This window comes from Cynocephalus volans, chromosome 15, assembly GCF_027409185.1.
Source record: "Cynocephalus volans isolate mCynVol1 chromosome 15, mCynVol1.pri, whole genome shotgun sequence".
In the NCBI taxonomy this organism is placed as follows: Eukaryota; Metazoa; Chordata; class Mammalia; order Dermoptera; family Cynocephalidae; genus Cynocephalus; species Cynocephalus volans.
In genome coordinates, this window is record NC_084474.1 from 34,825,205 (window position 1) to 34,837,492 (window position 12,288).

At 36.7% G+C, this 12,288-nt stretch overlaps 1 protein-coding gene across 1 annotated transcript in view; it reads left to right on the forward strand.

Moving 5' to 3' along the window:
- The first annotated feature begins 713 nt into the window (after positions 1 to 713).
- The window catches only part of ZC2HC1A (zinc finger C2HC-type containing 1A), a 47,531-nt gene continuing 35,956 nt past the window's right edge, over positions 714 to 12,288 (forward strand). Inside the window, exons 1-2 of the mRNA XM_063079957.1 lie at positions 714 to 793; positions 11,444 to 11,520. Of these exons, the coding sequence (XP_062936027.1) occupies positions 778 to 793; positions 11,444 to 11,520 (93 nt within the window). The 5' untranslated portion in view covers positions 714 to 777. The remainder of the gene's footprint in view (positions 794 to 11,443; positions 11,521 to 12,288) is intronic.

A 12,288-nucleotide genomic window follows, 5' to 3' on the forward strand; every position in this document is an offset into this window, starting at 1 on the left:
CTTAAACTCCCTGATCAAACATAGTTTTGATGTTACTTCATTAGCGATCAGGCCAGCAGACTATTTTGGTTCAAGGGTGATAAAATGTAGGGCCAGGGTAGGCCAAGAGTAAAAGATGAAGGGAGGGCTGGGTTTCACTTCTTAATTTTTGGCTCAAGCTTTCATGCTGAGGAAACTGTTTTCAAGGGTTTAGAGCAATCTCAGTTCCACATTCGCAGATAGAAAGTATGATTTCTCTCGGAAAAAGATGTCTTAACTCATGAAACCCTGTGTGAAGATGAAGTCTAGCGGGTACACTCAGGTAAAGTCTTGCGACTAAAGAGCGGAAAATTAGTGTGCAGCTTACAAGTGTGTAGGATGTTTGTTTGGTTTGCTTGTTTGCTTAAAGAACCCGCTGAGAGGGATAGGGAAGAAGGGACTGATGATGGAGAGAGCCCGGAGGTGCTGCGATACTTGAAGTAGGAAGATAAGGTGTGAGGGAAAACAAGGCTGCAGTAGAACAAAGGCGCTGTCGGGCGCACAATGCAATTTGAGGTAGCTCAGGATTCCCAGGAGGGTGACAGGGAGAGCCGCAGGCCGGTCCGGAGCCAGGCAGAGAGCGCAGGAGAGTCACCTCCGCCTCGGCCCCGCCCCTCCGGAGCTCCGCCCCCGCCAGGGCCGGACCAATGGGAGACCTGGATGTTAGTGGGTGGGAGGCGCGGCCGGGTTGCTACAGCCAGAGCTGGGCGGCGGCGGGCGCTGTTGGGGGGGTCTTGCCGAGCCTGAGGCGTTGGCGCAATGGAGGGGCTGGAAGGTGAGGAGGTGAAGGGGTGCGGGTCCGGCGGCTACAGCGGGCCAGGAAGAGTTGGGGGACCCCGGACACCAGTTTCAAGGAGGCGAGGGCAGGTCTGGTGCGGCGGGCCCCCCGGCGCCCCCGCCACGTCTCTGGAGGCCCGGGGAGGCGGGCGGGCGCCGGACAGACCCCGACGCGGTGGAGCAGATGACTCCCAGGCTGCCCCGCCTTAGAGGGTCGTCAGCTGGGTTCGCCCACCCCGAGCCTGATCCTGCCTCTGGCACGCTCCTGCATGTCCTTTCCTACCATTTCTTGTCTTACCTGACTCTCTAGTGTCCTTTTAGTAATCACAGTCTCTGGCCAGATTATCATTTTCCTTGCAAACTGGGCTCTCTATACGTCCAGGGCCTCCCCACCGTCAGGCGTTGCTGGGGCCCTGGAGTGTATCGTCAGTCTCCAGATCCTGACACTTTCCTAGGCCAGTTTCCCTAGGTAACCGTTTTTCCATTTCTACAGCATCTTCTGTGAGGGATGCCAGAGCATCTCATAAGGAGGTGTCACTGGCCAGCTTTGGAGTCGGGACAATAGATTACCAGAAGGATTTAATGGCTTGTTCAGGAAGACCATGTAAGGATGAGCCAGTATTGTTCCCTTATCTTTGGGTTTATCCTTCTTCTGTAACCGTGACTCCAGATTTTGCTTTGTTCCCAATTCTTTCACTTTTTCTCTGATCTCTTTACTCCTTTTATCCTGTGTAATGATAGCATTCGCCTAGAAACGAAGAAAAAGCCCAACTAGCATTGGCAACACGAGTTTCAAGTTTGTTTGTTTTTTTAAATTGTGGTTAATCGTTTTGATGAAGAATAAGCCTTCATAATGGAAAGATCCTGTTGTCTTGACTTAGCTCCCCTCCCCCACCCCTCAACTAATTTACAAGAATTCAGGTGGAACTGAGAATGAGCAGAGGCACTGAGTCCTGTGTATTGTTGCATGCTAGAGAGTGAAATATTTCAGGTTGTGTTATGAAAAGTGGTAAGTGGTAACTTTTTCAGTGACCTAGCTCACTGAAAAGCAAATGTAATAACATGAGTATGAGTTTATGTTATGCTTTTGCTCTGAGGTAAAGCTCTCATAGTAAATACCTTGAAGACTATAGAGAATCAAAGCATTCTGATAATTTTCTATTTGTAGTCAGCCTCAGTATGCTATGTCCTGTGAAGGTCTTGTTCTTTATTTTAGGAAAATTATTCAGGTTTACATGAAATAAGAAATTGTAATGATAGTACTCCTTACTTTCAAGATGCCTTTGTTCAGGGGACTCCTCTGGCGGCAGCTTATTTTTTATTTTAATTATTTAAAAATATGTGGTGGTAGTATAGCACGGTGTGTAGGAGCATGTGCTCTGGAATTCTCACAAGATTATAATGTATATAAAGTGCTTTAGAACAGTTTGCAGATTTTTAAAATTTTATTCAACATTTGTAATTAAGGCAAAGATCTTCATCTGATCTTTCACTTATGTATCTTAAGCACCTAAAACAGAGTCTGACACAAAGTAGGTAAAATAAATATTGTTATCAAATAAATGACTTTGTCTATGATGGGCATTATTTTAGGCCCTGGGGATGCGTCAAAAGATAAAAACAAAGCCCTGCCCCCACTGAATATACATTTTAGTGGACTTTACATTTTAGCAGGCTAAGACATTACTATTGAAGCCTTACTAAGAATGCTTTTAGAATATAATGGAAACCTATTACAGTGCTCAGTTACGTGGATGATGAGATACATGGATTCTGATGTAATATGGTATGGGCATGTTTTATGGGCCCAGCTTATGATGTATCATGTTAAATAGTACCTGGTCTTTAATTTTCTTTTTCTAATAAAATAAGATGCTGTCATTAACTATGATGTGTTTAATCGTAATGAATTTGGGTGAAATATATGAAATTGCCCTTTTCGTAGAGCAAAACAGTTGAGTATTGGTAGTTTCAAGCGGTTCAACCTAATAAAAGCTCTGAGAGTTTTCTGTTTGTTAGGATAGTGCCTTTTTTTTTTCTTTCCAATCAGTCCCTAATCGCACTTTGCAAGTATCAAAACTTTGAATCTTAACTTTACCATTCACTCATTCATTCATCCATGTCTTCCTTTAATAAGCATTGTTACAGTGACCGATAAAATAAAGTTTCTTCCCTGTATTGGAAGTTAAAGTCTGCTACTTTGAAGGTGTTTATTAACCTTATGTTTTGGTATTTAGTAAGAAATCTTTAAGAGTTTGCTTAATGTATCATAGTAATTGATCAAATGTTGTACTCTTTGGCATTAGACTTATGTCTCTAGTTGAAATAGTTACTGACTAGTTTTAGTTGTAAAACCAGAAAATAGTGGACTCTTGAAAAATGCTGTTGAAGATAACTCTACTCTTTCTTATAAATGTTACGTTATTTGTATGTAGAACATATACTGCTTATATTATTTGTGTTCTTCTGAGATTTTTTTGTTCTTGGATTTTGAAGAAATGAGCTATTAGGCTGAACACTGTATTTTGAAATCAAATATAAGTTATTGCTCATGACTTTCTATAATTTATATCTGAGTATTTCTGTATTGTGTAATTAGAGCAAAGCCTTTAATTCCTTTTCACCTAAAACTTGTGCCCTAAAGATATATCTAAGGGTAATAGAAATAGTCCCAGACTTGGGAGTGTTCCAATATCTTATAAACTTTTTCATCTGTAAAATGCAGAGGTGATAAACTCTAAGTAGGTTTTATCCTTATGTACAGGACTGTCATTCCCTTTCTAACATTGTAATAAGCAGTTATAACAATTGTGGCAGATCTCAGGCCACCAATTCCTCTTTTAGACTGCTGAAATTATTACACCTTACTACTGCCCACTCAAACTTGATCAGAAGTCTGATTGCTGTTCTCATATGTAGTCCCTGATCTGCTGGAAGACTGCTATCATCCCATTAAAGTTTCTGTTTTGTTTTGGTTTTCCCTTGTATAAATAGTTTACTGAATAATTCTTCATTAATTCTTCATTTTTATTAATTTATCTAGCATTCATTATTTCCTGGTACTGAATTGGATGCCAGGTATTTTAATTGGAGAGGACTGTGTTTGAATCCTTGCTTTGCATTTTTTTTTTTAATTAGCTCTGTGGTTTGACAGTTTACTTAATCTGAATCTCAGTTTTCTCAGCTATAAAAAATGGAGCTATTAAATACCAAACTACCTGAACTCTACTAAGTAGTAAATGAATTAACATATATAAAGAACTTAGCTAAGTGCCTAGTACATAGGAGGCCCCCTCAATACATACATGATTACTGGATGGATAAACTCGTAGAAAGTATGTTAGGAGCTTAAGAGTGATCCAGTACAGGAAAAACATAGCATGCTGGAAGGGATTGTTATCTTTCTCCTTAAATAACTGTGGCAGCAGGGTAGACCAGAAAAGGGAGAGGCTGGAAGTACATATGCATATATGTGATGAGGATTTGAACTAAGAGCAGGAACTAAAAAGGCAAGATAGATTTATAAGATATTTCTGAGATGGAAAGATGAGATATGACTGCTGCATGTGAGAGGGAAAAGGAGTCAAAGAGAAAGCATCTTTTTATTTTATTTTTATTTTTTATTTTATTTATTTTTTTTAAGATGACTGGTAAGGGGATCTTAACCCTTGACTTGGTGTGGTCAGCACCACGCTCACCCAGTGAGCGAACCGGCCATCCATATATGGGATCCGAACCCGGGGCCTTGGTGTTATTAGCACCGCACTCTCCCGAGTGAGCCACGGGCTGGCCCCGAGAAAGCATCTTTTTAGCTTAGACTAGGAAGTAATACCACTAAGAAGTAATACCACTGAGAAGACAACCACGTTTGGGGGATGAGGTAATGAGTTTGGCTTTAGAAATGTGTTTGTACAGTACTCAAGGGTAACTGGTAGAAAAGTCTCATAGGTACTTGTAAATATTCACTTGGAGCTTTTAGTTTCGTAGTTATCAGCATGTAAGTGACATCAAATGGATGCAATCACCCAGGCAAAACGTATATAACAAATTGAGGAAAGAAATTTGGGAGAAACTAATGTTTTAGGGTTGAACAGTGTCTTACTTTGTGTTGTTGTAATAGAATACCACAGATAGGGTAATTTATAAAGGACAGGGATTTATTTCTTACAGTTCTGGAGGCTGGGAAGTCCAAGGTTGAGAGACTTGTATCTGGTGAGGACCATCTTGCTGTGTCCTTCTTGCTGTGTCATCTTGTGGTGGAAGGCAGAAGGGTAAGAGAGCACACATGAGAGAGAGAGAGACAGAAGGAGAAAGTCACCTGAACTCACCTTTTTTTATCAGGAACCCGCTCCTTTGATAATGGTATTAATATCTTAAAGGTTCCACCTCTCAATACTGTTGCATTGGGAATTAAGTTTCCAGCACTTGAACTTTGGGGACACATTCAAACCATAGCAAGCAGGAAAGGAAATTGGCATGGGGGGGAGTCTTTAAGAAGGTTTAAAAATATTAAGAAAATACTTATTGAGTAGCAAATATGTGCCTGAAAAAGCTGATGGCACCTGATGTTCCTAGGTAGTATAAATACTAACCAGGTCAAACTCTGCTTAGCTTGTGAGATCTGGAAAACTTGGGCTTCGGAGAAAGGAATATCATTGAAGGCAAGAGAGGAAGGACTTTAAAGGTAGAAGTGATTTATCAGCAGTGCTTCATGCTGTAGAAAGGTCCAGGAGGATGAGGATTCTAAAGAGTGCTTCAAGGAGTTTTATTGTTTCAGGATGTATATTTAATTCTTTAATCCATTTTGAGTTGATTTTGGTATATGGTGAGAGGCACAGGTCTAGTTACATTCTCCTACATATGAATATCCAATTTTCCCAGGACCATTTATAGAGGAAACACTCCAGGAAGTAGGACTGGGTACAGACTTTATGAATATGACCCCAAAAGCACAGGCAACCAAAGGAAAAATAAACAAATGGGATTATATCAAACTGAAAAGCTTCTGCACAGCAAAAGAAGCAATTAACAGAGTGAAAAGGCAACCAGCAGAGTGGGAGAATATATTTGCAAAATATACATCTGACAAAGGATTAATATCCAGAATATACAAGGAACTCAAACAACTTTACAGCAAAAAAACAAGTAACCCAATTTAAAAATGGGCAAAGGAGCTGAATAGGCATTTCTTAAAGGAAGATATACAAACAGCCAACAGATTCGTGAAAAAATGCTCAACATCACTTCACATCTGGAAAATGCAAATCAAAACCACTTTGTGATACCATCTCACTCTATTTAGGATGGCTAATATCCAAAAGACTGAGAATTATAAATGCTGACAAGGCTGTGGAGAAAAAGGAACTCTTATGCACTGTTGGTGGGACTGCAAAATGGTGCAGGCTTTGTGGAAAATGCTATTAAGTTTCCTCAAACAATTACAGATAGATCTACCATATGACCCAGCTATTCTGCTACTGGGAATATACCCAGAGGAATGTAAATCATCATGTTGAAGGGATACCTGTACTCCCATGTTTATTGCAGCACTATTTACAATAGCCAAGAGTTGGAACCAGCAATATGTCCATCATCAGATGAGTGGATAAGGAAACTGTGGTATATCTACACAATCGTTACTCTGCTATAAAAAAGAATGAAATACTACTATTTGCACCAACATGGATGAACTTAGTGAGAATTATATTAAGTGAAATAAGCCAGGCACAGAAAGAGAAATACCGCATTTTCTCAAGTATTTGTTGGAGCTAAAAATAAATAAATAAACAAGCAAAGCAAATGGGGGAGGACACAACAATCACAACAATTCCTTGAACTTGTTAAGGCAAGTGAACAGATATGATTTTGATTGGGGATGGGGGAGAGGCAGGAGGGAAAGAGGACATGGTAAAGGGACATGGATATCAACTACATTGTATATTGATAAAATAAAATTTAAAAAGTAAAAGATAAAAGAGTGCTTCATATTTGACAATTAGTTATCTCCATTTCTTAAGGTCTTTACTCTAAAGTCTCCTTATTAAAGCTGCTTTGCCTGATCCTACCCACTTTCCAAAGACAGCTTTATGACTCTCTTCTCTTCCCTTACTGTTCTTGCTTCCTTATGCTTATCACTACCCCACATTTTATATATTTAATTGTTTTTGTCTATTGTTTTCTCTATTAGAAGAGTAGAAGTTCCATAAGATCTGGGTCTTTATTTTTTTCATCCCTGTATTCCTACTTCCTAGAACAGTTTCTGTCTCATGCTAGGTGCTCAACAAATACTTGTTGAATCAACAGATGGATCTATTTTAATATAGTAATTAGGCCTAATAAAGTCTGCTTGGCATTCACATTGGGAGTAAATGAGATGTAGGGTGGGACTAAGCAGAAAATGAAAGTCAGTGTTGGAAAAAACATGCTAGTCAAGACACTTGTACTACATATCTCTTGGGGATAGGAAGGATTGCTGATGAAGTTTGGGGAAATAACAGCATACTAAGTCTCTTTTTTGAGATCAAGGAAGTTCTGCTGTAAGAAAACCCATTTAACTTTGTGTAATCTAGCATTCTTCAAACATTTGACCATACAGCAAGGGATTTGAGGGTGATTGGTGAAAGTAGTGGGAATGACTGGTCATATTCAGACTGGGTAGGAAGGGAAGAGTAGCCAAGAATGGGCTTATTAAGAAAATGGAAGTTACTCTGAGATCAAGAAAGTGACTTTGGGAAAGGTAGAAGTCTGTGGTTAGAGAGCAAGCTTGAATATTTTAAGAGTCCAGAGTACAACTTTCTAAGTTTTTTTCGTAATCGTTTTTGCTGAACTAGAGTACAGATGACTGACTAAAATGGAGTGAAGAGTGAAGTTTCTGTGTTGGAGTGGCTTAGGATGAGCTGAAAAAGAGAAATCTTGTGAGATATTGGAGATTGTTGATATGAAAGTAATTAAATTTTGGAAAGGATCATGGGGAAAAAATGGTATAACATGTTATGTGCTTCAAAAGAGAGGTTTATTGAGTGTTGTAGTTTAGATTCATATGAGCCATGATAGAAAACAAGAGTACTTCAAAACATTCGTGGAAAAAATAGAATTAAAAAATAATACAAATCTTTCCATGAACTTTTTGAAGACCCCTTGTATAATAGTATTATATAAAGATACTCTTCCAGGCCTTACGATTGCGCAGGTTTTGAGGTTGCTAAGTATAACAACTCATAACAGAATCAACAGTGCATGCAGGATAAATTTTGTGAGGAGAGATTGGTTTCTCAAGAGTTCCAGAATGTTAAGGTACTTTATTGATTTGGTTCTGTCCAACAGTTTGAGTGCCCCTTTCAACAGTGTTTGCTCTCTGCTACAGTATTCACCCCTTAAATATCATCTCTCTACTGTATTTTTATGAGCTGCAAATTTGCTAGTTTTAGCCACTCAGGAGAGATTGGTGGAGTTTGCCTGCTTGCTTTGGAAAGTTGTATTTTTTATTTGTATAGGTTGCAGAGCATTTTTATATGTAAAAATTTTTTATGTGACATCTTAGTCAATCCTCTCAAATTTTAAGGTTAATTAAGCAGATATTATCCTCATTTAACTGAGTCTACCTATATCATTAGTCATACATTTTCTTATAACTTATGTAGTAGAGACCTTTCCAATGAGAGAAATGTCATGTTCTTTGTATAGGTCCTTTCAGAGTCTCAGTTTTCTTTGTAGGTAGATGGAGTGATTGATTTCTTCAACATAGTACATACTACCTGAAGTATTCATTCCACCATCTGCAGTTGGTTTAACCATTCTTATATATAATAAACTTTAAAAAAATATAATACCTATAAGAAAGATGTCCTATTATCCATGTATTTTTCTTGCTAATGTGGTGTTAAGGTGGATTTTGTTATATTACAGATAGAAGGGGCCACATATGTTATTTAACCTATTTTCCTTATTTTATAGAAGAGAAATCTGACCCTTAGAAAGGTTAAATATCTTGCCCAGGGTTACATAGTTCTCAGTGACAGAGCTGGGACTTGAAGTTAGATAATATAAGACGAATTCTAGTGGCTTTTTTTGTTTGTTTGTTTTGTTTTTTAACTACTCTGTCATGTCTTTTAGTAAATACCTTTGGAACAAAATGTGGCTTTTGTCTGTACAGCTTCAGCTATTTATCATGACCTGTTGGTAGAAGTTTCCTCAGTAGATCTTGACATCAACACATATGCACATGCCATATTTTGTGAATTGTAGGACTATGCTCTGTGACCAGCTAATAAAGAAGAAAATTATAAATTCATATATGCATATATACAATATATATCTTTATGTATTTTGAATGAAATGGCTTTCATTTTTTAAAAGGTTTTTCTTTTTATTGAGATACTTGCTTTTAAATGCATTTTAAATGATGTTTTTTCTTTTTTTTTAAATGCCTTTTAGTGATGTCCTTTTCCTTTGAAAACATTTTAAACATGTTGATAACTTGTGCAAATTAATACCAAGAATTGGATTTCATTCCAATTGGTAATATTCTGGTTGCTATTAGGTTTTAGTATAAAAAGCAGGAATTCTTAGGTATATTGAGTAAGTAAATTATATAGATTGTATTAGCTTTATGAGAGCAATGCTTGTGTTATTCCACCCTTGTGTTGCTTTTACTTGGTACATGCTTGGCAAGTAGTAGGTGCTCAAGTAGGCACTCAGATTATTTCCATGTGTTTAATTGATTTTACTCAGTGGGTAATTTTTGTAAGATTATACTTTGTCGTCTGCTTGACAAGTAGGTATTGAAATATACTTTTAAGCAAGTAAAATATGTGATACTTTTTAACGTTTTGTCAGCACCACGCTCAGCCAGTGAGCGAACCGGCCATCCGTATATGGGATCCGAACCCGGGGCCTTGGTGTTATCAGCACCGCACTCTCCCGAGTGAGCCATGGGCCGGCCCCCTTTTTAACGTTTTGTATTGATGAAATTTTAAATTGTTGCTTAGTATTTAAAGACATACATGAAAACTATAAACAAGCTTAATATATTCAGTGTTACTTTGACCATTGTTTTGAAGACATTATGTCTTAATGAACCTAATAGATACCATCTAGCAACTACCTTAGCTTTCTGGATTGTTATTGAAATTAAGTGATCTGGATAAATAAGGTTGCTCTCCCTAAATAACATAGCCCCTGGCACTGGAGAAGGCAAATCAGTCAAATCTTAGCTTTGCTGTTGTAGTGTTCATTGCTTAACTGACACTATGCAGACATTGCCTCCATCTGAGATGATAAATAGCCACTGTCTACCAGTAAAATAGGACAGTGGAGTACTAGGAGAAAGAGAAAAAAAATATAGTTCTTCTGTTAAATGTATTTGAATGTATTCTCACTGATGTCTGTTTTGGTTCACCTGATTAATATATATATATTAGTCCCTTGGAACAGATTATATGGAGTTGTAATTGTACTTTTTTCCATAACTTTGTATATGTTACTTCAAAAGGAAAATGTTTTCAGTTTAGTCTTTCATATGAGAAAAAAATTTTAACAGTCAAATATTCAGCAGAAAATATAGGAACTATGTTACTGGTTCAAGTATCATTCTGAGAAAATTACAAATGTGGAAATAAATTTGATATTTGGCTAGAAAATAAATTGTCTATGTAGAATCCCAAAGATGTAGGTTAAAAAAATGTAGGTTAAAAAAAAAATCATTTTAGTAATAAAATGTATTGTATCCAGGTACATAATGGATATATTAATTTTAATTGAGTGAAAGTCATAGTCACCTCTTCATTATTTAATGAATTATGCTCATGAGGTCAGAATATCTCAATTTTCTGGTGAATCTTAATATATGTTTTATATGTATAAAATAATGAACAATTCGTATAATACATGCATTTTGCATAATTAGGTGATCTTATCCTTAGAGTGTTGTACTTTCTATTGTTTGGTGATAAATAGAAAAAGATTCTTTTTATTCTAGACTCCCTAGATCATCTAAGGCAGTCACTTAACTGATCACCAATGGTATTTCTTCACACCTTGGAGATTAATACAATAAATTTGTTTTTTAAATTTTGTTACAGCTTGAGCATCCCTACTCCGAAAATGTGAAATCAGAAATACTCCAAAATTTGAAACTTTTTGAGCACCAACATAATGCTCAAAGGAAATGCTGATTGAAGCATTTAGGATTTTAGATTTTCAGGTTAGGGATTCTCCGTTGGTATGCACTCTGCAGATATCCCAAAATCTGAAACACTTCTGGGCCCAAGAATTTTGGATGAGGGACACTCAACCTGTAATTTACAGTAGAGATAGCCTACAAGTTAAGAGAATATGACAAATTGATTTGGTTAAAGTAATTACAAGAAAACTAGATATTTCAACAATATCAGTTTGGTTACTCTTAAATCATAACTCACATTTATCATAGCCTTTTTGACCACTGATAACTCTAAGTCTTGTGGTCATTTTTGTTGATAATTTTGCTTATTTCCAAGTGAAACAAGACATTTTCCACAAGAATTGACAACTTACCTGTGAAACTAAAATTTACCTATGAAATTAAGAAAAACTTTAAAGAGAAAAATTAAAATTTGAAGTTTCACAATTTAAGCTATAGAAATATTTGTTAAATTCTTTTCTGTTTTAGAAAATGGAAGTGTTGTCCAAGTTGGAGAATTGTTACCTTGCAAGATTTGTGGAAGAACATTCTTTCCAGTAGCATTAGTGAGTAGATTGATCCTGTACCTTTTTCCTTTGGGGTTTAATAGATCTGTAATTGCGTAATACTTCAGAACAACTTGTGTGGAATAATTTTTGAAGAGATACTAGGTAGTGTTTTTTTGTTCAAAAGCCTTGGTTCTATCCATGTCATTCTTCTAGAGTGCTCTCTTTCCTTTATAGTTTGATTGGTCTTCAGAACTATTTTATTAAAGTGTCAAATTATACCTAGCTTTGTGGGAATATAACCAAAAACAAACAAAATCACAGAAACAAAAGAAAATACCTTTTAGAAATACATAACAATGTATTTACAGATACAAAATGTTATGATGTCTGGGATTTGCTTTAAAGTATTTCAGGAAAGAAAGCAGGAATAGATGAGACAAAATTGCTAAAATCTTTGTAATTGTTGAAGCAGGGTGATGAGTAAATGGGGATTCATTATATCATTTTCTCAACTCTTGTGTACATTTGAAATATTCCAAAGAAAAAGTTTTTGTTTTGTTTTTTCAGTATAAAAATATACCTAAAATATATTATGCATTCTTTTAGTACTTGATATATACAGACAGAAGCACTTTTAACTGATCTTAATAAAAATTAGGCAGCTAGATAGTGAATAAGAAAAATCATGCCTATGCACATTAAATATTTTAACTTCAAACATAAATATACATTTATTAATATTTTGAGTTAGGACAAAGAATTATGGATCTGCTGATTAGAATTCTGTCACAATCCTCTGTGCACCATATTGCTATTTCCAGTTGG